Genomic DNA, 23,026 nt, shown 5'->3' with positions numbered 1-23,026 from the left:
GAAATAAATTTGCCTTTGTTATTGCAGTGAGTCTATCCTTGATTATATATGGGTTACATGCAATCTTAAATCTGGGATGAGTCCTTTTTTTCTACCTAGCACATACCTCATAGTGATTTCTCCTCTTCTCTGCTTGGGTAATATACACTATTAGGAAAATCAAATTAATATGAGCATTTGCTTAAACACATAAAATGTAATTCAAGACTTCAATTTCTTATAAATTCTTATAAATTCATTTAATACATTCCTATTCCAAATAGAATTTTTTTTTTTTACTCCTTCTACCACTTCCCTGCACACATCGACTCAAATCCTTAACAAGCTAAATGTTTTAGTCACTTGCCCAAGACATTGTTACTATGCTTAGTATTATGTAAAGGTTGTTACCAGGAGAAACAGAACTGTATACTTGCTACATTTTTGAAATGCTTTTATTGATATCATGTTCTTACTTACCACCTTCTTTCTTATATTCTCACGGGACAGCCTTAGTTATTTAATGTTGCAAACTGATGATCTTTGCTTTGCATTTTGCGTGCAGGCAAAAGAAGCCTTAAGAGTAACAGAACTGGGCAAAAGTCTTTCCAGGGATAGAAATAGTAACAGCTGTTCTGTGTAACTAGATTTAGCCATGAATAAAAGCTTCTGTTTTCCTTCCAGGTGAAAATAGACAACGATTTCAGTTATGAATTTTACAATAGTAGTTGGTCTTACATCAAACATATGGAGACTCGTTTTACATCAAATAGTGGACACCAGTTCCATTCAAGTAAAGTTGCAAACCAAAATGAAAAGGTGAGTAGAAATTGGTAGATTATTTAGAAGGCAATGGATAAGAACAGTTTTCTTTAACAAAAGTCAGCTGGTGTCACTAGTGAGTGGTACTTTTCCATTAACTGAAATATGATGTTTTTGATTAACTTAATAAAAGGCTGAGTTTTCATTTTTGTCAAAAATGAATGTATCCTACTATGAAGGAGACAAAATAATCTAGTATTTCAATATATCTATTGTACTGATGAGGAATTTATTTATAATTTGATTCATTAAATATTGTGTACTTGTTCAATGTCTTGGGCTTTTTTTTGACAGAAAACTGATGCATTTGAAAGTTTCTCACTAGAGAAAACTCCTTGGCTTTATAGTTGAAGGTACTAAGATTCTCCTAGCCCTTATAAAGTAAAGAAATTCATGGTAACTCACTGCACGTATTTTAGTCACTTGCATAAGAAAATTGTAATTAGTTTCTAACTGGTATATCCATCAGCATAAACAGAGGATGTTAATTATATTGGACCAAATAAACTTTGAGGCTAAAGACGTTTTAGAAAAGTCTAGGATATGGACTTTTCCTCAGAAATCTGAAATGCTTCTAAAACACTTGATAATTGAATGTTCTTGAGTCTTGTAGGCATCTAAAATAAACAGTTGAGATGAATTGAGCTACTATGTGCTTGTTTGCTTAGCCATTTTTGGGGGTGATTATTATTTATATAATTTCTATTACATTTTCAGATAGCCACGTCCCTAATAAGCCAAGCCGAAAGACAGTGTTTACTTCCTGAGTATGTGAGGGTGGGATGAATGAGTGAACTGGCAAAATGGTTTATTTTTTTGTGAACTACAAAAAAATTTTAGGAGAGGCAGCTGGTGACTTAGTAGATAGAGCACTGGGCCTGAAGTCAGGAAGACCTGAGTTCAAATCCAGTCTGAGACACTTCCTAGCTGTGTAACCTTGGGCAATTCACTTAATCTCTGATTGCTTGACAAATTGATCCACTGGAGCAGGAAATGGCAAACCATTCCTCAAATGAACTCACAGAGGGTCAGATACACTGAAAAATGACTAAATAACAAATCTTTTAAACTTTGGTGGACCATTATTGGTTACAAAGGGGATTCTGTATAGGGTAGATTTACCTTGGTCTTGCGCTAAGGGGATTAATTACTGAAGTACCAAAAGGACCCTTTTATTTCACCTCTAAAATATTCTTTTCCCCAGTGGACAGCATTAGAGTAAATATCCTTAAGATTGGTTTAATGCTTAATGAGTTTACTCGATATACATTTTGTGCTTCCCTTTCAAGTTTGAGAAGGAATACAATTTACCCTCCAAGGTCATGGGGGTCATTTAGGGAAAAAGATATTGTCCCCATTCTACTCAGGGGTTCTTTGTGGAGGCTAGATTTTCAGAAGACTCCTTGATTCAGAAGGGTCAGTTGTGAAACATGAACAGGGTTGACAGAGGATGGGGACGGAAGGGAGGGGGGGTGAGGTGCATGTTGGGAATGGACCATTCTAATTTATTTTTGTTCTTTCTTTAGAGTTACCAACTGATGGTTATCCGGAACAGTGTTGAAGTAGCTCAGTTCATTAATAACCAACCAGAATTTTTAAATCTTGCTGAACTCTTTTGGAAAGATCTCTTCCATCTCCCTTCTCTATATGACTATAGTTCATACAGAAGGATAATTGAATTATATGGGACTCATTATCTGCAGTCTGGGTCCCTAGGAGGAGAGTACCAAGTTTTATTTTATGTGGACACAGATAAAATGAAGCAAGATGGTATGATTATTAAAATTGTTCTGGTATTCTGTACTTAGTTGCATAATATTCCCACTCCTGTGCTCTTGTGAACTAGTCAAAACTGGGATCTTCTCTATTTATCACATGTAATACTCTATTTCCCATTTTTGTGCCTTTGTATGAGCTATCTCCCATGCCCAGAATGCTGTCTTTTCTGATGAACCAATATTCCATGATGTAACGTTATATGACAAAAGAACTAGTAATGCTCAAGGTGTTCTATTCACAAACCTAAGAATTTTAGGGTCAATCAATTTCTATCTGTTATGAGACAAAGTTGTAGTCACTCCAAATCATAAACACATGTGTTTCCTTTGGAAACATCTGGATTTGGTAGGATGAGAACTTGTGTAGCACCATGTCCAAATTCTTCTTTCCACACAGTTGCCTCAAGTTAACATCATCCTACCAGGAGAAATTAAGGGAGAAATCACATTTTATGCTACTCTCCTACATTAACCCTATACTTTCTAAACTGGTTTATTCTCTTTTTCTTACATATGCCTTCTTTCTCATATTTTTTCCTTTGCTCACAGGGATGCCTTTATTTCTCCTCTTTACCAAAATATTTGTATCAATTTTTATAAGCCAAGATTATTCCCACTTCCTTCATAAAGCCTTTTCTGGCTACCTCAGGCCGATACAAATTCTTCATCCTCAGGGTTTCTGTGAAATGTGTTGTTTGTATTCCTCATCTGACATTTGTTTACCACCTTATATAATTGGTGAGATTTGTCTTCTCTCTCCAGTTAATCTGGAACCTCTTTCAGAACAGGAATAATTTCTTATGTTTCTATACAACCTTCAGAGTGCATGGTAGTAGGTGCTCAATAAATATTCATTGATTGATTTCTAGCTTCCTTATCTAACAAGATTGACTCTATAGTCCTAGAACTAACTCTGCGTTACCCAACCCTTTTTCCTTCATGACTGATAACTCGTCTGATTCCTATACATCCAAGAGTGTTGTTTCGTCCCTTTCTTGCTATGATGTCCTCACTTATTGATACTAGTTTGCTTTTTGTCCTCTGGGATGTAAAGATCAGCTCCGATAATTAGGAAGCAATAATAAACTCATGGGAAGGATGTGAAATCTGGTCAGATTTTCACTGGACACTGTCTCTCCTTAGATGAAATGTATTTAGTTACTATTCTTGCAATGTGTTTCTTACATTTTTCAATGACCAAAGTTGTCACAGAAGTAACTTAGGCTACTATATTTCAGTGGTTCCTGAAACAACTCATTCACAGATTGTCCTTAGATTGTTTTAAGAGGTCATCTTTTCCTCTATTTTTAAAAGTAATGAAAAGTACTTGTTTTTCAGCCTTACAACTGAATGACAACATTCTAAGATTAGTCATTTTGCTCTCTTTAAATTAAATTTTTTAAAAGCACAGATTATATTTTTTTATTTTCTGAATTCTAAATTCTCTTCCTCCCCCACTCATTGAGAAAGCAAGGGAAAAATTACAAACATGCATTGTTGTGCAAAACAGATTACTGCATTATCCATGTTTATACAAAAAGCAAAAAAAAAAAAAAGAAATATACCTCAATCTGCACTCTGAATCTATCAGCTCTCTATTTGGAGCTGGATAGCATATTCCATTATGAGTGCTTTGGAACTATGGTGGGTCATTGTGTTGATCAGAATTACTAAGTGTTTTAAACTTGTATATCTTTACAATATTGCTGTTGCTGTATATTCTCCTGATTTTGCTCTTTGCACTTTGCATCAGTTTAAATAGATCTTCCTAGGTTTTTCTGAAACCATTCACTTTATCATTTCTTATAGTATGATAGTATTCTGTCATATTCTTATAGTCCAACTTGTTCAACCAATTCTCTCAGTTGCCAGTTCTTGGTCATCACAAAGAACACTGCTTTAGGTAGTTTTGTACATTTTAATATTATTTTACATCTTAGAAAATGATTTTCTTATGCATTATTTGATTAGATTTGATTAGAGATGTTCTAAATAGTAATGACTATAAAGGAAAGGAAAAACAAAGCAAAACACATGAAGTCTTAAGTTAATACAGAAAGTTAATTATATATTTTTTCTTCCAGATTTTAACTTGCTTGATATGCGGGAATGTACCTCAAAAAGCTTAAATCTTTTTTTTGTAAAAGTATCTAAGCAGAAATGCAAGGAATTTATTGAGTTATTAAAGGCGGCTTCAGGTGAGTTCAATGCTTTCATCAATTTGCTTATTAACTTTTAAAAAACATTTTATAGTATAATCAATATTTGTACAAGTGCCATGAAAAGGTGAGAAGCATGAATCCTCTTTATAATTCACACTCAGTAATTGCCAGAGATTTCTCATCCAGCTTTTCTAACTGAAAGTAGTCAGTTTTTTGTAAGCAGCATTTCCTCTCTCTCTCTCTCTCTCTCTCTCTCTCTCTGTCTGTCTCTCTCGCTCTGTCTCTCTCGCTCTCTGTCTCTCTGTCTGTCTCCTCTCTCTCGCTCTGTCTGTCTCCTCTCTCTCTCTCTCTCTCTCTTCTTTCAGTGTTTATTTCCTATTTGAATTTTGAAGGAATATTAAACTTGGTAGAACTACAGCTATTCTATAACCAATGCACAGGAATAATCAGGGACCCTTTTTTAGGTCAGAGTAATGGAGATTTAGCCCATGAGGGCACCCATCCCCACAAACTTCTGTTAATCTTTCCCCTAGTACCTTTTCTTGAATAATCTACCTTATTAGTTTAGCATTGATAGCAGGGAACCACTGGGTAACAATGGAGAATATTTTGAATCAGAAGACTCCAGAGGATCACTTGTTTCTTTCTCTCTTTTAAAACACAAGGGAATGAAGACAGATTAATAATTGGAATATCTATAATATTATATTATGTTATATAATTATCTTTTGTTTCATTTATTTTAATTATAATTATATTTTATTATATATATTCATATCTATAATTTAAAAACCAATTCAAGGTGAAACAATAAATTCAGCAAGCCTTTGATTCTGTTACTGCTAATGATGAGGTTCAGACTCTGGGAACTTCCTTGAGCTCCCCTGGAATTTCCTCACTTAACCTGGCTTTTCATACTCAAATTGAGCTCTCTGTTTCTCCTCACAGAATCTGACCTTTCATACTCAAATTGATCTCCTCCTGTATCTCCTCACAGAATCTGGCCTTTTATAAACAAATCTGTGATCATTGTTTGTTATCCCTCGATTGCCCTACCTGCTTCCCACCTAGGCTCCCCCAAGTCTGATATTTGTTGATTCTCCTCAAGACCCTTCCTAAACCCCTCCTCCCATCACCCTGGACTACCAGACCACCCACCAGATCCTTTCTATACTCTTTTCTGTATTTAAGTTCCATCTTGCCTCCATGAAGGTGCTCAGATTGAATCCAGCTCAGACTCTGTCTAGCTGAGATTCTATCTGGCCCGTTTGTGATTACTAGCATCACAAATGCTTAGGCCCCTTAAGAGGCAACCCAATTAGGCGAATCCTTAATAAACTTTGTTTTCTCTGGCATTTAAGAAGGCTTGAGTCGAATTCATTCGAGCACGACCCGGACCATCGGTATTTTGGGGTTCCCCATCACCCCTTAACCTCATCACTAACAGGTCCCATCTCTGTGAGGACTTGACACATTCCTTCTTTTGCCCAGTGTTTTCCTTTGAAGAAAGTATATTCGTGTCCTTTGTTCTGGACTTGTTTTCTTCCTGTCAAATTCCTCTACTTTAGAGAGATCTGATTTGTCATACATTTTGATGTACTAGAAGGCACTGGACCATAGAAGGCAGGGCCCATCATTTGTGCTAGCTAGACCTCAGAGTTTCTGCTGTCGATGATATCTTCGCAAGCTTCAGTACCCTTTGATCTCCTTTCCTTCATAGGATAATAGAATAATTCCTCATTCTGAATCCCTGAAGCCAACTATAAGCCTGCCTCTTACTCTATTCTTACCCTGGGACCTTTCCAGCAAGAGATTTTAAATGGACTTTCATACCTGTTTTTCCTTTCTTAATTTCATCTATTCAGATATATCCTTTCTGTTTCCACTGAGGGGTATTGTGGCTTAGTCAATAAAGAGCCAGCTTTGAATCCAAAAAGATTTGGATTTAACTCTTACCTCTCCCATATACTGGCTATGTGACCCTATACAACTCCTAGAGCTCCTTTCTCTGCCTAGAAGGCTAGATTCCCAGATAATACTGCCTAAGGAATATAAAATTCTCTTTCCTTTGCAGTTTGGAGTTTGGTGTACATGAATATTGTCTGTGGACTAACTTTTGGGCTAAGTGGACATGCATAAGATGCCTCTGCCATATGCTTTTAAAAAATTTGGCAACTTTTTGAATGAACAAAAATCTGTTTTTTCTACTTCCCACCTTGTGTTTGCACTCTCATTAGAAAAAAAGGAAAACAAAATCCTTGCAACATATTCATGGTCAAGTAAAACAAATTCCCACATTGATCATGCCCAAAAAATATTTGTCTCATTGTGCACCTTGAATCAATCCTTTGCCTTTGTGTCAGTAGGTGGTCAGCATGTTTCATTGTCGGTCCTCTGCAATGTTGGTTGGTCATTGTGCTGATCAGAATTCTTGAGTCTTTCAAAGTTGTTTGTCTCTGTAACATTATTGAATAATGGTTCTTCTGATTCTTTTCACTTTACTGTGCATCATTTCAGATCTTCTGAAACTATCCTTTTCATAATTTCTAATGGTATAATAGTATTCCATTAAATTCATGTCCCATAATTTGATTAATTACTACCCAATTGATGGGTACCCCCTTAGTTTCTAATTCTTTGCTACTAATCAAATTGCTGCTCTAAATAATTATGTAATGATAGACATGTTTCCTCTTTCTTCAGTTTCTTTGGGGGTATAGACCTAGTACTGGTATCACTGAGTTACAGAGTTTACACAGTTAATTTCACATCCAAGGACATCATGATCTGCTCCTTGAAGAACAAAACTGTTCATGGGAATGGGTTACCCAAACTCCCCCGAGCACAGATTTTCTCTATTGCCTTCTGGACTGTCTTCACAAAGTCCAAGGAAGAGTGAGAAACAGAGAGATAAGGTCTCAAACTTGATTTTTAGTCTCTAAGACTCCTCTGACAAAAGTCTATCCTCTGAGTCTCAGTCAGCCAGTCATCAGGAGTTCCTTGTGCCTTTCAACAATGTGCTGATGCTCATATCTATAATCCACCTGAGAGAACCTTTAGATGCTTCCTAATTAAAATTTGTGACCAATGATTTCAAGCTGATTTAGGAACAGGAATTTATTCCCCTGATCAGTTCTCTTACATCAGAAACATTTTGAATCACCGATGTGGCTACTCATTGTTTTCCCCCTTTATCCCCTCCCTACTTCAAATCACAACCCATTTTGTGTTAATTAAGATGTTACCTATACTTGTATTTTGTACATTATGCTTCTGTAATTCTGAATGCTGTGCATTGTTTGTGAATGTTTGCTGGAATTTTCATTTTATATACATTTGCATATCCTTACTTGATGTTTTCAATTCCTTTTCGAATAGGAACAAAAGATGACTTGCTCCGAGGTAAAGCAGTTGTCGAGGGAGGAAACTCAGATTTGGTAAATGGTCTTAGTTATATAAATGTAAATGATCCTGCTGTAAATAGAGCCCGGTATGCTTCATGGGCTGCAACTGTGGGACAGTATCCTGCAATAATAAAACAAAAGGTAAGGTGATATTTTACTTAAGGCAGCAGGGAATAGATATGTTTATTTGAATCAGTCAAATGAGATGGTTCCTCCAATGAGAGGAACCACAAGAAAGAAGAAATAAAATAAAACAACAACAAAAAAGAGAGCAAATAGTCTACTTCAATCTGCATTCAAACTCCATAGTTCTTTCTCTGGATGTGGACAGCATTTTCTATCATGAGGCTTTATGGAGTTGTTTTAAGTTCTGGCATTGCTGAAAAGAGCCAAGTCTATGAAAGTTAGTCATCACACAATGTGACTGTTACTGTATACAAAGTTTTCCTGTTTCTGCTCACTTCACTCAGTTCATATAACTTTATATAAGGTTTTTCTGAAGTCTGCCTGCTCATCATTTCTTATAGCACAATAGTATTCCATTACATTTGTATACCACAATTTACTCAATCATTCCCCAATTGATGGGCATCCCCTCATTTTCCAGTTCTTTACCACCACAGAAAGAGCTGCCATAAATATTTTTATACATGCGGGTCTTTTCCCATTTTTATGATCTCTTTGGGATACAGAACAAGAATTGGTTCAATGGCCTTTTCTTAATCCTTATTCTCCTTGACCTCTCTGCAGTCTTTGATAGTATGATCACTCTCTCCTTCTTGATAGTCTTATTTTCTGTAGATTTTTGGGACACCACTCTCTCCTACTTTTCCTCTGACCTATCTGACTGATCCTTATCTGTGTTCTTTGCTGGATCCTCCTTGAGATCATGCCCTCTAACCATGAGCGTCCATCAGGATTATGTCCCGGTCCTTCTCTTTCTATACCACTTTACTTGGTGATCTCACCAGCTTCCGTAGATTTAATTGCCATCTTTATGCTGATGATTGTCAGATCTACCTTTCCTGCTCCAATATCTTGTTGACTTCCAAATGTGCATCTTCTCCAACTACTTTTCACAAAACTAAAAAAAAAACAACCAAAAAACTTAACCTGGATGTCCAGTAGACTTCTGAAGCTCAGTATATCCAAAATTGAACTCATTGTCTTTCACCTTTATCCCTTCCTGACTTCCATCTTCTCTTTTACTGTAAAGGAAAACAGCATCCTCCTAGACCCTAAGGCTCAGGAGTTTTCCTGAATTCCTCACTATCTCTTACCCTCCATATCTAAGCTGTTACCAAGGCCTGCCAATTTCTCCTTTGCAATATCTCCTGAAAGCAGCCCCTTCTCTGCCATGATACTGGCACTGCATTGGTGCAATCCCTCATAACCTCATGTCTTGATTACTGCAATAATTCATTATCTGCTGGTGGGTCTGCCTCAAGGCTCTCCCAGCTCCAAACCATTCTCCATTCAGTCACTAAAGTGATTTTCCTAAAACACTAGTATGATCACGTGACCTCCCTACTCAGTAAACTCCAGCGGCTTCCTATTGCCTCCAGGATTAAATACAAAGTGCTCTATTTGGCATTCAAAGTCCTTCATAACCTAGCCCCCTGCTATTTTTCCAAGCTTCTTATACCTTACTCCCTAACACATACTTTTCAATCCAGGGGACAATCGTCTCCTGGCTGTTCCATATACCAGACACTCCATCTCTCTGTTCTGGGCATTTTCTCTGGCTGTCCCCCATGCCTGGAATGTTCTCCCTCCTCCTCTCTGACTACTGATTTGCCTGTCTTCTTTTAAGTCCCAACAAAAATACGATCTCCTACAGGAATCTCTTCCTTAGACCCTCTTAATTCCAATGCGTTCCCTTTTTATTTCCTATTTATCCTTGTAGCTTGCTTTATATATGTTTGTTTGAATCCTGTCTCTCCCATTAGATTATTAGCTCCTTGAGGGCAGGGATTGTCTTTTGCCTCTTTTTGCATGCCCAACATTTAGCATTTAGCATGCCCAGCATTAATGTCTGGCACATAGTAGGCCCTTAATATTTACTGAACTGAATTGAATTGAATTATGCTTTTTGAGCCTCTGTTTTCCCCTCTTATAAAGAAGTGATAAATAGCTTCACAAGATCAAGCCAGATAATATAAACCTTAAGGTGCTAAATGGTATCAGGTATTAATCTTTTGCATTTCAGGTCCATTTTCTTTCCTTCTTCACTTGGTAGAAATGGAGAGCTGCTGGATCACAACTTCCTCATAATCCTTCATCTACTGGAAGGCATTATTTTCTCTTTCTTCAGATAGAGAATTCACCTTCTCCTGCCTTATCTTGACTTGCCTAAATTCTTGGTAAAATTAAAAAAAAATTAATGAGTGTCTTTTAGATTTAGAAAAAGGACAGAATAGAATTAGCAGGCTATTTCCTAAAGTAATCCATATGTTTATCTTGTCTTGACCCTTATAGCTCACACCTCTGTATGAGCTTGTGAAGGAGGTTCCCTGTGCATCGGTCAAAAGGCTATATCTGAAAAGAGCCATTGAGGAGTATCTGGCAGAATTCAACCCTTGCCATTGCAAGCCTTGTAAAAATGGTGGCCTAGCTGTAGTTGTGGGAACCCAGTGCCAGTGCCACTGCAAACCTTACACGTTTGGTGTTGCATGTGAGCATGGATTCCTTGCAGAAGGACAGGCAGGTCAGTACTCACTTTATATTCCTGAAGTTATTTTTGGCACTTAGGCATGGGCTTGGTGGAGAAGACTGAGTCCCTATGGAGAAGAGAGATCTTGGTCTTTTTGCTTCCAGTTTTAAGAGAGAAGGCTTGTTTGCTTCTTTTCAGAGTCTTACCTTTCTCTGAAGAGAATCTGGTACCTAATGGCTTCTCTCTTCAAAATGGAAGGCAGAAGAATAAAATCTCTCCTGTTTTTCGGGTTCTCATCAACTCCAACCCTCTGGCAGACTTGGAGCATTGGGTCATCAATCTCTATCAATCAAAAAACCTTATGCAAATGAGTTTTGAGGGGCCAGTTACATTTTTCCAGAGTTAATGAGAGGTAGTATGGGGGGTAATCTTAAGAACATGATTAGGCATAAGGGGATTTAGATTTCAGTTTATCCTCCAGCCCCACCCCTACCCTCAGCACTTATTGGCTAAATTGCCTCAAGCAATTCTCTTAAGCTCTCTAAGCCCTGGTTTTCTCACTGAGACAGCATGACATTTAGATTTGGAGTCAGATGCTTTGAATCCTGGCTTAGATGTGGAATATTGTTTGGGACTGAGACTTCTCTGTTGATGTGTTGGTTGGTTTTTCTGAATTACTTTTTGCCTTTCTTTTTTATTGTTTATAACATAAAACTGCCTTGGCTCATAGTGGGTGATTAATAAAAGCTTGTTGATCGATTTATTGCTTGCAAGAAATGCCTTACTGGAGAGCGGAGTAAGCTGTAATATATTTGGAAATGAAAGTAATTTAAGAACAAAAGACATCAATTGAAATTTGAAATTAAAAAAAAGATCAAATGAAAGCACTATGTACTTAATGTAAGATCTTACTGTAATTGCAACTAGAGTGAGCTCTGATGTAGTTCTTTCTAACCAGTGTGAAGAACCATATTTGTGTGTCTGTAAAATATCATCTTAACACACCAAAGAGTGATTTGGGGATGAACACAGTCTTCAATTGTATGTTCCCTCCCAGCCCCAGTAAATTCATAAACTAGGGATATAAATTTAAGGTCTAAAGAATTAACCCCCAAATTCCGAAAGCCTTTACCTTTATTGAGGTGTCACACTCTTACCCTTCATGTCTCTTGACCAATAGGAATTGTTGATGGAGGATGGAATTGCTGGTCTTCTTGGAGTACTTGTACAGCAGGGAGGAAAGTACGGAGACGAAGCTGTGATAATCCCCGTCCTAGTGGAGGTGGCAAATCCTGTATTGGAGAAGCATTTGAAACACAACCTTGCCAAAATGAAGATTTGGAGCATTTTCGGTAAAATGAAAACAAATCCTTTGAACAGTCTTTGTGTGGAATACAGTAACACAAACACAGTAGTTATTCAAATAGTATTTTCTTATTTATTATTTTCTTATTATTTTTCAAATCTTCAAATCTTTCCTCAGACAGTTACTAGCTATAGGACCTTGGGCAAGTCACGTAACTTTTCTTTGCTTCTGTTTCCTTATTTGTAAAATGTATGGAGGGGCTTGGATTTGATAGCCTCTAAGGTCCTTTCCAACTAGAAACTTATGGTATGATTGTATAATCTTGTCTAGCCCTTTCCTGTTGCGCTGCCTTTGTAAACAGTGTTCCCTGTGCCTGGAATGGTTAACTCCCACATTTTTGATGATCAAAACCCTTCCTTTCCTTCAAGGTCCTGTCCAAAAGCCACTACTCTGAAGCTTTCCCAGGTTTCCCCTTATAAGTGAGACTTTCCCCTTTGAAACTCTCACATGCCTCTCTTTAGATTGTTCTTGTGCCCTCATATCATATCATATCATATCATATCATATCATATCATATCATGCCCTCATATCATAATATTTGCTTGTGTATTTTCTCTTAGTAGCTTGATTACTCATTGAGTCTTATTTCATCTCTGTATTTCCCCTGTAAGGTCATCACAGTTCATTGCAATATATAATAGATGGTTAACCAATTAACTATGAAACAAGTTCCTGCTGTGAGTTATTGATTTCCTACTATGTACTAGACTGTGTGTTAGGTGCTGAGGATATAAAGAGCAAATAACAATAGCTCCTGCTCTCAAGGAGCTTGCCTTCCATTTAGTGAATATTTGTTGCATCGAATCAAATGATAAACAGTTTGAAAACAGATATCTAGCTTATGTGAATAACTGTCTCACCTTCTAGCAGGCAGAGTGAAATAGGATGGGTAAGAAGTCCTAGTATAGTCAAATTAACTGTGTGTGTTTGTCCTTTGTTGCCAAAGAAGACCATGCCATCAGAGAAATAATGATATGACTTGTACTTGACTTTGTTTTGAGTAAGGGAGGGCTGTGCAGGTCATCAGCCTCATTTCTCCTCCAGAACTATCTGAATCCAGTGACCAGATATTCATCAGGATGACTGGAGATGACCCAGGATGAGGCAATTGGGGTTAAGTGACTTGCCCAAGATCACATAGCCAGTGAGTGTCAAGTGTCTATGATGAAACTCGAAGATATGTTTAAAAGATACTTAGAAGTCTGCAATCCTGTCATACTTCTGTACCTCAAGGACTAATGCCGATAAGAGAAAATACTGAATTCCTGGCTAGTCTGTATCAGTAATACCCATCATTTAAAGGTTCTGAACTAAAAAGGATTCCCTTAATGATTTGTTTCTGTACAAGGGAATTTACCCAATTCATATTTCCATAGTCTTTTACCGTTTTTTTAAAAAACCCTAAAAAACCTTTCCTCACAACCACCTCAGGAGGGAGGCAGTGTAAGTATTATAAGTATTTATTAAATACATGACATGTGCAAGACACTGTGGTTTCCTCTTCATATAAACATGCCTTGAAAACACATAGAATAACCTAGCAGAATCCATTTTGACAACTGAACAGGGAGGAAGAGGAAACTCACTTTTTCATATACAGGGGCGCTGCTCCATGTCATATTGCATTGTGCATACAAAAAGTATCATCTCTGACATAGGATTTGCAAAGTGCTGGCTTAATTTTTAAAAATTTAATTTAATTTTTAGTTCTGAATTCTTTCCCTCACCCAACTATTGAGAAGGCAAGAAGAACAAAACCCCATTCCAAATCTATATGGTCATGCAAAGCAAATTCCTGACTTAGCCATGTCTTCCCTTCCCATTTGCACTCTGAGTCTATTACTTCTCTCTCTGGAGGAGGATGGCATGTTTCATCATGAGTCCTTTAAAATTGTGGTTGATCATTGTAGTGATCAGAGTTGGTAAGGATGTCAAAGTTCATTGTCTATGCACTTTTGCTCTGCTCACTTTATTTTGAATCAGTTCATACAAGTTTTCCTAGGTTTTTCTAAAACTATAGTCTTCATCATTTCTTATAGTAGAACTGTTTCTCATCACATTCTATTGCTTTACATTACATTTACATTACATTACATTCTATTACTCTATATACACTCTGCAACTGATGAGTATCTCCTTAAGTTTCCAATTCTTTGCTACCACAAAAAAAAGGCTGCTATAAATATTTTTTTTTTTGTATAAATGAGTCCTTTTCCATTTTCTTTTATTTCTTTGGGAGGTATAGACTTAATACTGTTATCACAGGGTCAAAGGGCATGCATGGTTTAATAGCTTTTGGGGCATAATTCCAAATTGCTTTCCAGAATGGCTGGACCAGTTAACAGCTACATCAACAGGGCATTCTGGTACCTGTTCTTCCACAGTCCATCTGCGCTGGCTTAATTTTCAGAGCTGTCACACATTTATTAACATGAGATGCCCTTGAAAAACTGGGAGAATCTCTGCAGTAGACAATGAGTAGCTGACACCAGCTCTACAAACTCTCCTTCCTTTTCCCTCTCCCAGTTTGCAAATGCCCTGGGCCAAGCTATATCAAAAGAAACTCCATGAACAAATCAAACCCTGATCTAGTCCTCTTTTCTCTTTTCCTTGGTGAACTCATCCTAACTATGACATGAAGAAAAAATAGAAAATCATATACTTAGGGTTGGATCATTTTAGTTGGTGAAAAGGAAGTGTAATTATTGTTGGATGTGTAAGGAAGTAAACTTGCTAATTGAAAGTCCTTCTGTTGAACTACATCCTGCTTTTGATGGGCTTGCTTCTGTGGGTTCCTAAATGTTCTGCCCGAAACTGCAACTGCTTCACAAGTTTCTTGATTGAGGAAACATAGAGGGATGTAGAATTTTAGGGCATATATTCCTAGGGATGAGCTTGGGATTTTGCAATTCCTTGTGGCATAATGGGCAGGGGTCCTCTGCCTACATCATGTAGCTATGCTTATTGTCTTTTGCAGTCTAATGTTAGTCTAGATGCAGTATGGAGAAGTGAAAGGAACACTGGACTTAAGAGTAAGAAAAACTACGTTTGAATTTAGGTTCTCTACCTATTAACTCTGTGACTGTAGGAAAGTAATATTTAAAATTATAACTTTCTTGTCTGCAAAATAGGCATAGTAATATGTCTACTCCCTACCTACCTTCAGGGTAGGTGTATGTGTGTGTGTGTGTGTGTGTGTGTGTGTGTGTGTGTGTGTGTCTGTCTGTCTGTCTGTCTGTCTGTCTGTGTGTGTCTGTGTTTGTGTAAAGTGCTTTGGAAATCTTGCAGTGCTATAGAAATGTAAATTATCATTGTGCAGGGGAAAATTCTAGTGAATGAATTCTTGCCTATTAAGGAGGGTGAGCAATTCTGATCAGAATACAACTTGATTAATCAATTCATTCATATTTAGCGGGCACCAATGGCGTACATCTTCCACTAAGGTCCTATTCTGATGCTTCATCATGATGTAACAGTGACCCTTGGTGCTTGAAGTCCTATGTTAGTGGAACACAGGCATGAGCAGATGCTCTAAGGCTGGAAAGACTCTTAGTGTGATCTCAGTGACAGCCAGTGCCTATTGTCTGGGGAACTGCCTAGCTAAATATGGAAAGGTTCATTGTTAAGTAGATTGGACCTGATGATGATTTACTTTTCTCTGTAACAGCATATGAAATAGACAAAAATATAAAGAAATGATCCTTGATCTTGTATGACCCTATTGTATTTCCACAGAGATAGTGGGAGAGTGTTCTTGAGACTCATATTGTTTTAAACTAATTGTAAATATTTAAATGGGAGAGAAAGAAACACAGAGAAAGACAGAGAAGAGAGAAAGACAGAGAAAGAATGAAAGAGTGAGAATTTTTGTCCAGTGATCAGCAATTGATGTAATACTGAAGAAAATGAACCATCCATGTAAATATAGACTTTCTCATGATAAATGAAACCAGAAGGCATAAGGAAATTTCTGAAAAATGGAAAGATGTCTCACAGGTTTTCCTTGGAGAGGAAAGTACAATGCTTTGGGCACTCCTTGAGTTGGCAGAGATGATTTCACCATGTTACCAAAGACAATAAAAGCATAATTTCCCAGGACCCTTGGTCACCTTGTCTTGCATGAGTGCATGGTGAGCATAAGCAAAAAAACCACTATGGAGACACAGCAGCTGGTGCTGAAACATTTGCTGCATGACGCAAAGCACTAAGTTTATGAAGAACATTAACATGATTCTCTAAGCCAAATTAATATGTACCTTAATATTTAGTTACTATAATGTGGTCAACATAAGTGAAAAACGTTAAAAATATAGGTCAAGTTTAAGAAATAAAAGAGGTCGAAGATTTATAAATTACTCAGAATTCTCATATCTAAATACATAAACAATGTATTTTGAGAAGAGAATTGGAGGGAACTGGAAATGGCAAGTGCTAAATAATACACTAAAAATGTAATTTACTTTATCTTAAGAGACAGGAAACGGCCATTTACTGAAATGGAAGCAATTTCTAAATTAACTGTTTGGAGGCAGGCAAACCATGATCAAAGTCAAAGTTAATATCAAATTAAAAGGAAGGATATAAATGAGAAGACACTAAACATTATTATAACTCCAACTTTACCCAGTTAAACTAGATGTTGGCCCTTTAAAAAGGGGGAAATAGGGCATTTAGTCAGATTATCACTATTTCTTACAGAACTGAATAGAATGAAGAGACTATATAGGGTTATACTTGAGAACTGAATAGCCCTTTCAGTGATCCCCATCTACTCCATTACACAAAACTCCATTTAACACCAACGTTCTTCTGGAGATACCTTGTGGCTTCAAATCACTGAAGACCATAGTCTCTTGAGAATCAAAATTAGGTGTGACTGACAAGATTGTATGTTAGGCATGAATAGGGTACATATTTCTAATGATGACCTGTGGACAAAAAATATCTTGAAAAGCGTCACTTGGCAAATATATTCTTGGAAAGAAGGTAGGGCTGGTCAGGTCATGAGAAGGAGGGATAATAGATCATATCCCAAACAAGGGCTACACTGGGATCCATGGTCAGTCAGTTCTAGGCAACAAATATTTACTGTTTACCATGTGTTAGGCAATGTGTTATGTCTTAGGGATATGAGGAGACAGACCTTGAGGAAGGTCATTTGCACTTTGAGTAAATTGTCTATTGATACAGAATTTATGGGAGAATATAGATAAGAATTGTATGTGATAAGAAGGGTACCATGGGTTCTGATATATATTTTTGTAGTTGGGGCCCATTCAGTCATTTATAAATGACATCACAGATTCGCTAAAATACTGAAGTATCAATTACATAACTACTGTGTCAGGAGTTGGATTAGTTGATGATAAGGCATTAGATTCTGTTACTACTTTCTGCCTTGATTAAGTCACAGAATCTCAGACTTGTAAGTGATGTTGGAGGTTGTGGTACATTTTATTTATTTTTAAAATTGAATAGTTTTCAATTTCACAAAATTTATTTTTCTCTCTTTCATTTGCCTCTTTGGAAAAAAAAAGAAAAACAAAACCCTTGTAACAAATATTCATAGTCAAGCAAAAAAAAATTTCCATGCTTGGCCATGTTAAAAAAAAATATGTGTATATATACACACATATACAGAGATACACATATGCATGCATACACACAAGCACACATATGAATTATATATACATGTATGTCTCATTCTGTACCATGGGTACATAGCTTCTCGGTCAGGAGGGGTGTAGCTTTCTTTATCCTTGGTCCTCTGGAATTGTGGTTGGTCATTGTAGTTAATCAGAGTTCTTTTGTGTTTCAAGGTGGTTTCTATTTACAATGTTGTTGCTATTAATTGTTCTCCTGGTTCTACTTACTTAGTTCTTCATCAATTCATTCAAGTCTTCCAAGGTTTCTCTGAAATCATTCCTTTCATTATTTGCTACAGCACAAGGATATTCCATCATATTAACATACCATAATCTGTTCTGCCACTGGCAGCACCCTTTAACTTCTAATTCTTTGCCACCAAAAATAAAATAAAAGCTGCTATAAATTTTTTTTTGTATATTTGAGACCTGAAAGGACTATTCTAATAAATCTTTCTTTATTTCCTAACTTAGCTGCTTGAAATCTCAGCATATATCTATTTTGATTTTATCTTGTTAGCTGTCGTATTGCTGTACATACATAAACGTTCCCCTAACACACGAACAAAAGGATGAATCAGTATATACAATAATGTATACAATCTCTGCAGACTTATCTAAATAATGATAAAGGCCTTTTCTGTTCTGCTTTCTAGCTTGATAGAACCACATTGCTTTGATATGTCTGGAGTCCCCACAACGTCCTGCTCATCACCACCTCCCTTGGAAAATGGATTTATTCAAGTAGGTTTTCAGTGTTGTCTTTACATTGGGCCTTTTATTTATGTTTGGGCCATGCTGCTTTAGCTGTAGTTCAGTTGCACAGAATCATAGAATTTTTGAATTGAAGAGGACCTTACAGATCATGTAATTTAACATTTCTTTTTACAGGTGAAAAAAAAAATCAAGGTTCAGAAGTAACTGAATAATAACTTAAATAACTTGTCCAAAGTCACAAAAATCTCCTGACTGTGACTTCCAGTAGTGAAAGTTTTACTATCCCATAGAATTCCTCCCAGCTAGAAGTCCACCTCTTTCAGAGAAATAATACACAAAAATTTATTTGAATCATCCCCCTTGATCCTCTTTCCTCCCCCTTCTATGTTCTTTTTGTTTTTTTTAAAACTAATTTGTGACTTTTCTTTCATGCCAATTAGCAAGTGTTTATTAAGTTCCAACTCTGTGACTGACACAGTGCTAAACCCTAGGGATACAAAGAAAAAGTGAAGACAATCCCTGCTCCCAAGGAACTTATCCTTTACTGTATAGTAAAGAGAATAAAAATTATCCTTCCCCATTTTCTTCCTTTTCTTCCTACTAGAAATGTAAGTGTATCAGAGGTCATTTCACTCAAACCATAAAGCTAAATTCAGATTTGTAAACACAGAAACATATATCATTGGTATTGAGAGTGAACTTCCCCCCAGGAACATGTCAGTTTGGCAGTCCATTCTGGTTGGACTATCCCAAGGAAGTCCATTAGACTAGTAGACCTTTAGCTTGTGGATTGTGAGCTTCCTATAACTGTACTTTTGGCATTTTTATATCTAGAATGGGAAAGGGAATGAATGGACATCCTTCCTAGTAATTGGACAACACAGGAATTTGCCCTCTCTCCTTTTGGTTCACATTAAACCAACAGCTTCAACTTTTCAACTTTTGAGTCTTTCTTACTTCTCAGTACATCCACTGTATTGCCAAAGCAAATGTTACTCACATCTTTAAACGGTACTATGATTGATATAGGCACAACCTTCATCAGTGCAGGCACTAACCCATCCCGTCATTTTATCCTCACTGTCCTTGTTCTTCCATACACCTTTCCTTAAACATGCTTGGGACCTTCCTGTAAGTTTTTGCGTTTTGTGAGTACTGGTGTAGCTCCTAGGTTGCCTGATTATTGTTCTTCACTCTACCTCTATCCCTAAATTCTACTGCAGAGATACCTCGGTGGCACCATGGATAAGAGTCCTGGGAAAGTTCCTGTCTGACCCTGGGAAGATTATTTAAGGTTTTCTCAACTGTAAAAGCGGGGATCAAATGAACACCCATTATCCAGGATGGTTGTGAGGCTCAAATGAGATCATTTTCGTGAAGTCCTTAGCACAGTGCCTGGCACACAGCAGACAATACATACTCGTCCTTTACCCTCATTCCCTTCTCCCTGGCTACATGATTGACTCCTTTTTTGATTGTACATTTTCTGGTTGACAATATTATGCCAATTCTTGCACATATGGCTGCAGCCTACTTGTATCCATCATGTACACATTTACACATGCAATCATATGTGCATATACCTATATATTACATGTATGTTGTATCCATGATGTCTCTATCTGCAATATGCACACAACTGATTTTCTTCCTTAAAAACATCATTCTCTTCCCCTGCTTCATGTTCTGACTTTTCCTCACTGTGTTTAGGATACAGGTCCGTCATTTCCAGTTGGAAGAAGTGTGGTTTATACATGCCAGGAGGGATATGCTCTTGTTGGGGACCCTGTTGCCAAATGTGGAGAAGATTTAACTTGGCTTGTTGGGGAAAAACATTGCCAGAGTATGTATTCTTAATTATATTGTCCTACTTAAGCCTGAAAATTACAGTTGGGGTGCACTGAAGTCTGTACTGAGACAAGTGGCTGCTTATTTTGGGTCCTGACATCATTTACTTTGGAAACTGATTTGGTCCTAAGCCAACTTCAGAGCTATACTGAGTAATCCTCTTGGGAATATTCTGTTTTGCTGTGGATGCTGCTAGGTAGTGGGGTAGATAGAGTGCTAGACTTGCAGTTAACAAGACCTGAGTTTGAATGCTTCTTTTACCACTAGGATGAACCCAGGCAAGTCTCAGTTTCTTCGTCTATAAAATGGGGATAATTGTGGTACCTTTTTTACAGGGCTGTTGAAAGGATCAACTGAGATAATATATGTAAATCACTTTGCATACCTTAAAATGCTATATAAATGTTAGTTATCATTATTAATTATTATTCAGTTCTTGGAGAATTCTTTAACTTGTTAGACTATCCCCCAGATCTCTACTTAGGGTTCCATCTCAGTTGTGTTGCAGCAGCTACCTGTTTCACAAAGTCAGGTTAATGGAAACAAAATGTTGTGAGCTGGCTAATGTGACATGTTGAAAATCTTAGGCAGTGAAACACATGAGATAATTAATTCCAATACGAAAACATGTAAGAAATAGAGCAAAGTTTTCCAAAGTGTGGTGACTATTAGGGGTCCAGTAAAACTTTCTTATAGTTTTTCTCATTCTGTTTCATGGTGTCTCTAGCTATGTCTTTTCTCTCTTTGTATCTGATATATTTTCATCTTGAGGACCCGGGCTAACAATGGTAAATAGGTCATAAGGGATGGAGACAGACGAAAATGAACACTTGACAGCCTTAAGAATTATGATGATAAAATTGCCAACTAAAAATTTCCATAGAGTAATGTTAATCTTCTACAAATATACCAGAACATGGCATTAGGCAAAATCTGTGTGGGAGATCACTCAAGTAAAGAGTTTGAGGTTTAGCTAATTTTTTCTTTAATTGGTAGGTTGATTTTTAGGTCTCTGCATTCATCAGTCTTATTTAATTAAAAGTTTCATTTTACTTCTAGAGGAAGAATATGTGTCTTGGTCTTTCAGAAAGTTCTCAAGAGTGAGTTTCCCCATACTACTCTGTCCTCCACTCGTGAGCAAGAACAAATTAAAAATATCCATGCAACACAGGACTGATAATTTGGGAATTTAAGGATCCATACATTCTTCAACTTGATGTTCTCTTTAGAAATAGGTTGTGTCTTGCCTACCTTGGAAAAAGATCTCCAAAGTGATCCCAAGAAAGCTTTCTATGAGGTTGGAGAGAAGGTGACCTTGGCCTGCTCAGGGAGCATGATATTGGAAGGCCCATCTGTATTCTCATGTGGCTCCAGTTTGAAGTGGTGGCCTGACATGAACTCCCATTGCAGATTAAAAGGTAAGTTGTGCTTTGTTTTCAGTGATTCTAGTCCAGCAATTTAATTAAATTCAACCAATTTATTCAGGACCTACTATGTGCCAGGCCCTGTACTAGGTGCTTGAGGCACAAAAGACAAAAATGAAATCCTCTCTGTCCTCATGAAGCTCATGTGACCTGCACCTTCAAAGCAGGGGGAATCCATTTTACCTACATATTTTGGTTCATGTTCAAATTGCCTTAATTTTGGTCATTTTTTGGTAGGTCATATTTTATTTTTTTCCATTTATGTACAAAGATAGTTTTTAACATCCTTTTTTAAATAAGATTTTGAGTTCCAAATTTTTTCTTCTTCTTTCCCTCCCCCTACCCCAAACAACAAGTAATCTGATATAGGTTGTACATGTACAGTCATGTTAAATATATTGTGTGGTCACTTTTTGCACTACTAAAAGCAGTTTTCAACATTCTTTTATAAAATCAGATTTTGAGTTTTAAATTTTTCTCCTCCCCTCCCTTACTCCCCTGCCCTCTTACCCTGACAGCAAGTAATCTGATATATATTAAACATGTACAATCATGTTAAACACATTTTGGGTTCACTTTTTATGCTGCTAAAAGTAGAACCAATTTACATCTAAGGCATCATAACACGATACAGATGTATATCAGAATTTGGAAGTCACTGGCAAGCAGAGCAACTTTTGAGAGATTAACAACCATGCCTACAAATGTCCCATGAAAAATGAGCGTGGCTGCTTTGAAAACCCCAGAGGAACAGAGGAATGGGATTTTTGAAAGGAGGACTTTGAAATTCTTTGGGATTTTTCCCCATCATTTCACTACATGCAGGGTCCAGACGACAACTGATGTCAAAACCCCAGTTTTCTTTCCCTAGTGCTTATTTTGTTTGCTGACATTATTAAAATTGTAGATTAAATCACAGATATGCTTAAAACTGCAAAAAAGAATTTCAAGAAGGAAAAGACAGCTGTGTTCAGTGATGCTGCTTTTAAAAGTGGCAAATAAGGAACCTAGCATTTGGAACACTCAGCAGACTGAGCTCTTCTCTATAGCGGGTCCCTCAGATGCGAAGGTATTTAGAAACGTCAAAGTATTTCTGGGTACAAATCCTAGGGTGCATGAGATTGAGAGTGGAAGGGATTTTAGGGATTATACAGTATAAATTCCCTCCACCTTCTCTACTTTACAATTGAGGAAACTGAGCCCCAAAAGGTCAAAGATATTTGAGAAA

The 23,026-nt window shown here is 37.0% G+C and overlaps 1 protein-coding gene across 1 annotated transcript in view; it reads left to right on the top strand.

Moving 5' to 3' along the window:
* Positions 1–23,026, top strand: part of C7 (complement C7) — a 68,551-nt gene that overhangs the window by 25,096 nt on the left and 20,429 nt on the right. The window contains exons 7-15 of the mRNA XM_072605742.1: positions 664–798; positions 2,328–2,571; positions 4,664–4,777; positions 8,120–8,286; positions 10,624–10,852; positions 11,979–12,150; positions 18,466–18,553; positions 20,237–20,369; positions 21,604–21,792. Of these exons, the coding sequence (XP_072461843.1) occupies positions 664–798; positions 2,328–2,571; positions 4,664–4,777; positions 8,120–8,286; positions 10,624–10,852; positions 11,979–12,150; positions 18,466–18,553; positions 20,237–20,369; positions 21,604–21,792 (1,471 nt within the window). The remainder of the gene's footprint in view (positions 1–663; positions 799–2,327; positions 2,572–4,663; positions 4,778–8,119; positions 8,287–10,623; positions 10,853–11,978; positions 12,151–18,465; positions 18,554–20,236; positions 20,370–21,603; positions 21,793–23,026) is intronic.

The sequence above is a fragment of the Notamacropus eugenii genome, chromosome 4 (genome assembly GCF_028372415.1).
Source record: "Notamacropus eugenii isolate mMacEug1 chromosome 4, mMacEug1.pri_v2, whole genome shotgun sequence".
Lineage (NCBI taxonomy): Eukaryota > Metazoa > Chordata > Mammalia > Diprotodontia > Macropodidae > Notamacropus > Notamacropus eugenii.
The sequence above is the reverse complement of the archived record's forward strand: the minus strand, read 5'-3'. Positions and strand labels throughout refer to the sequence as shown.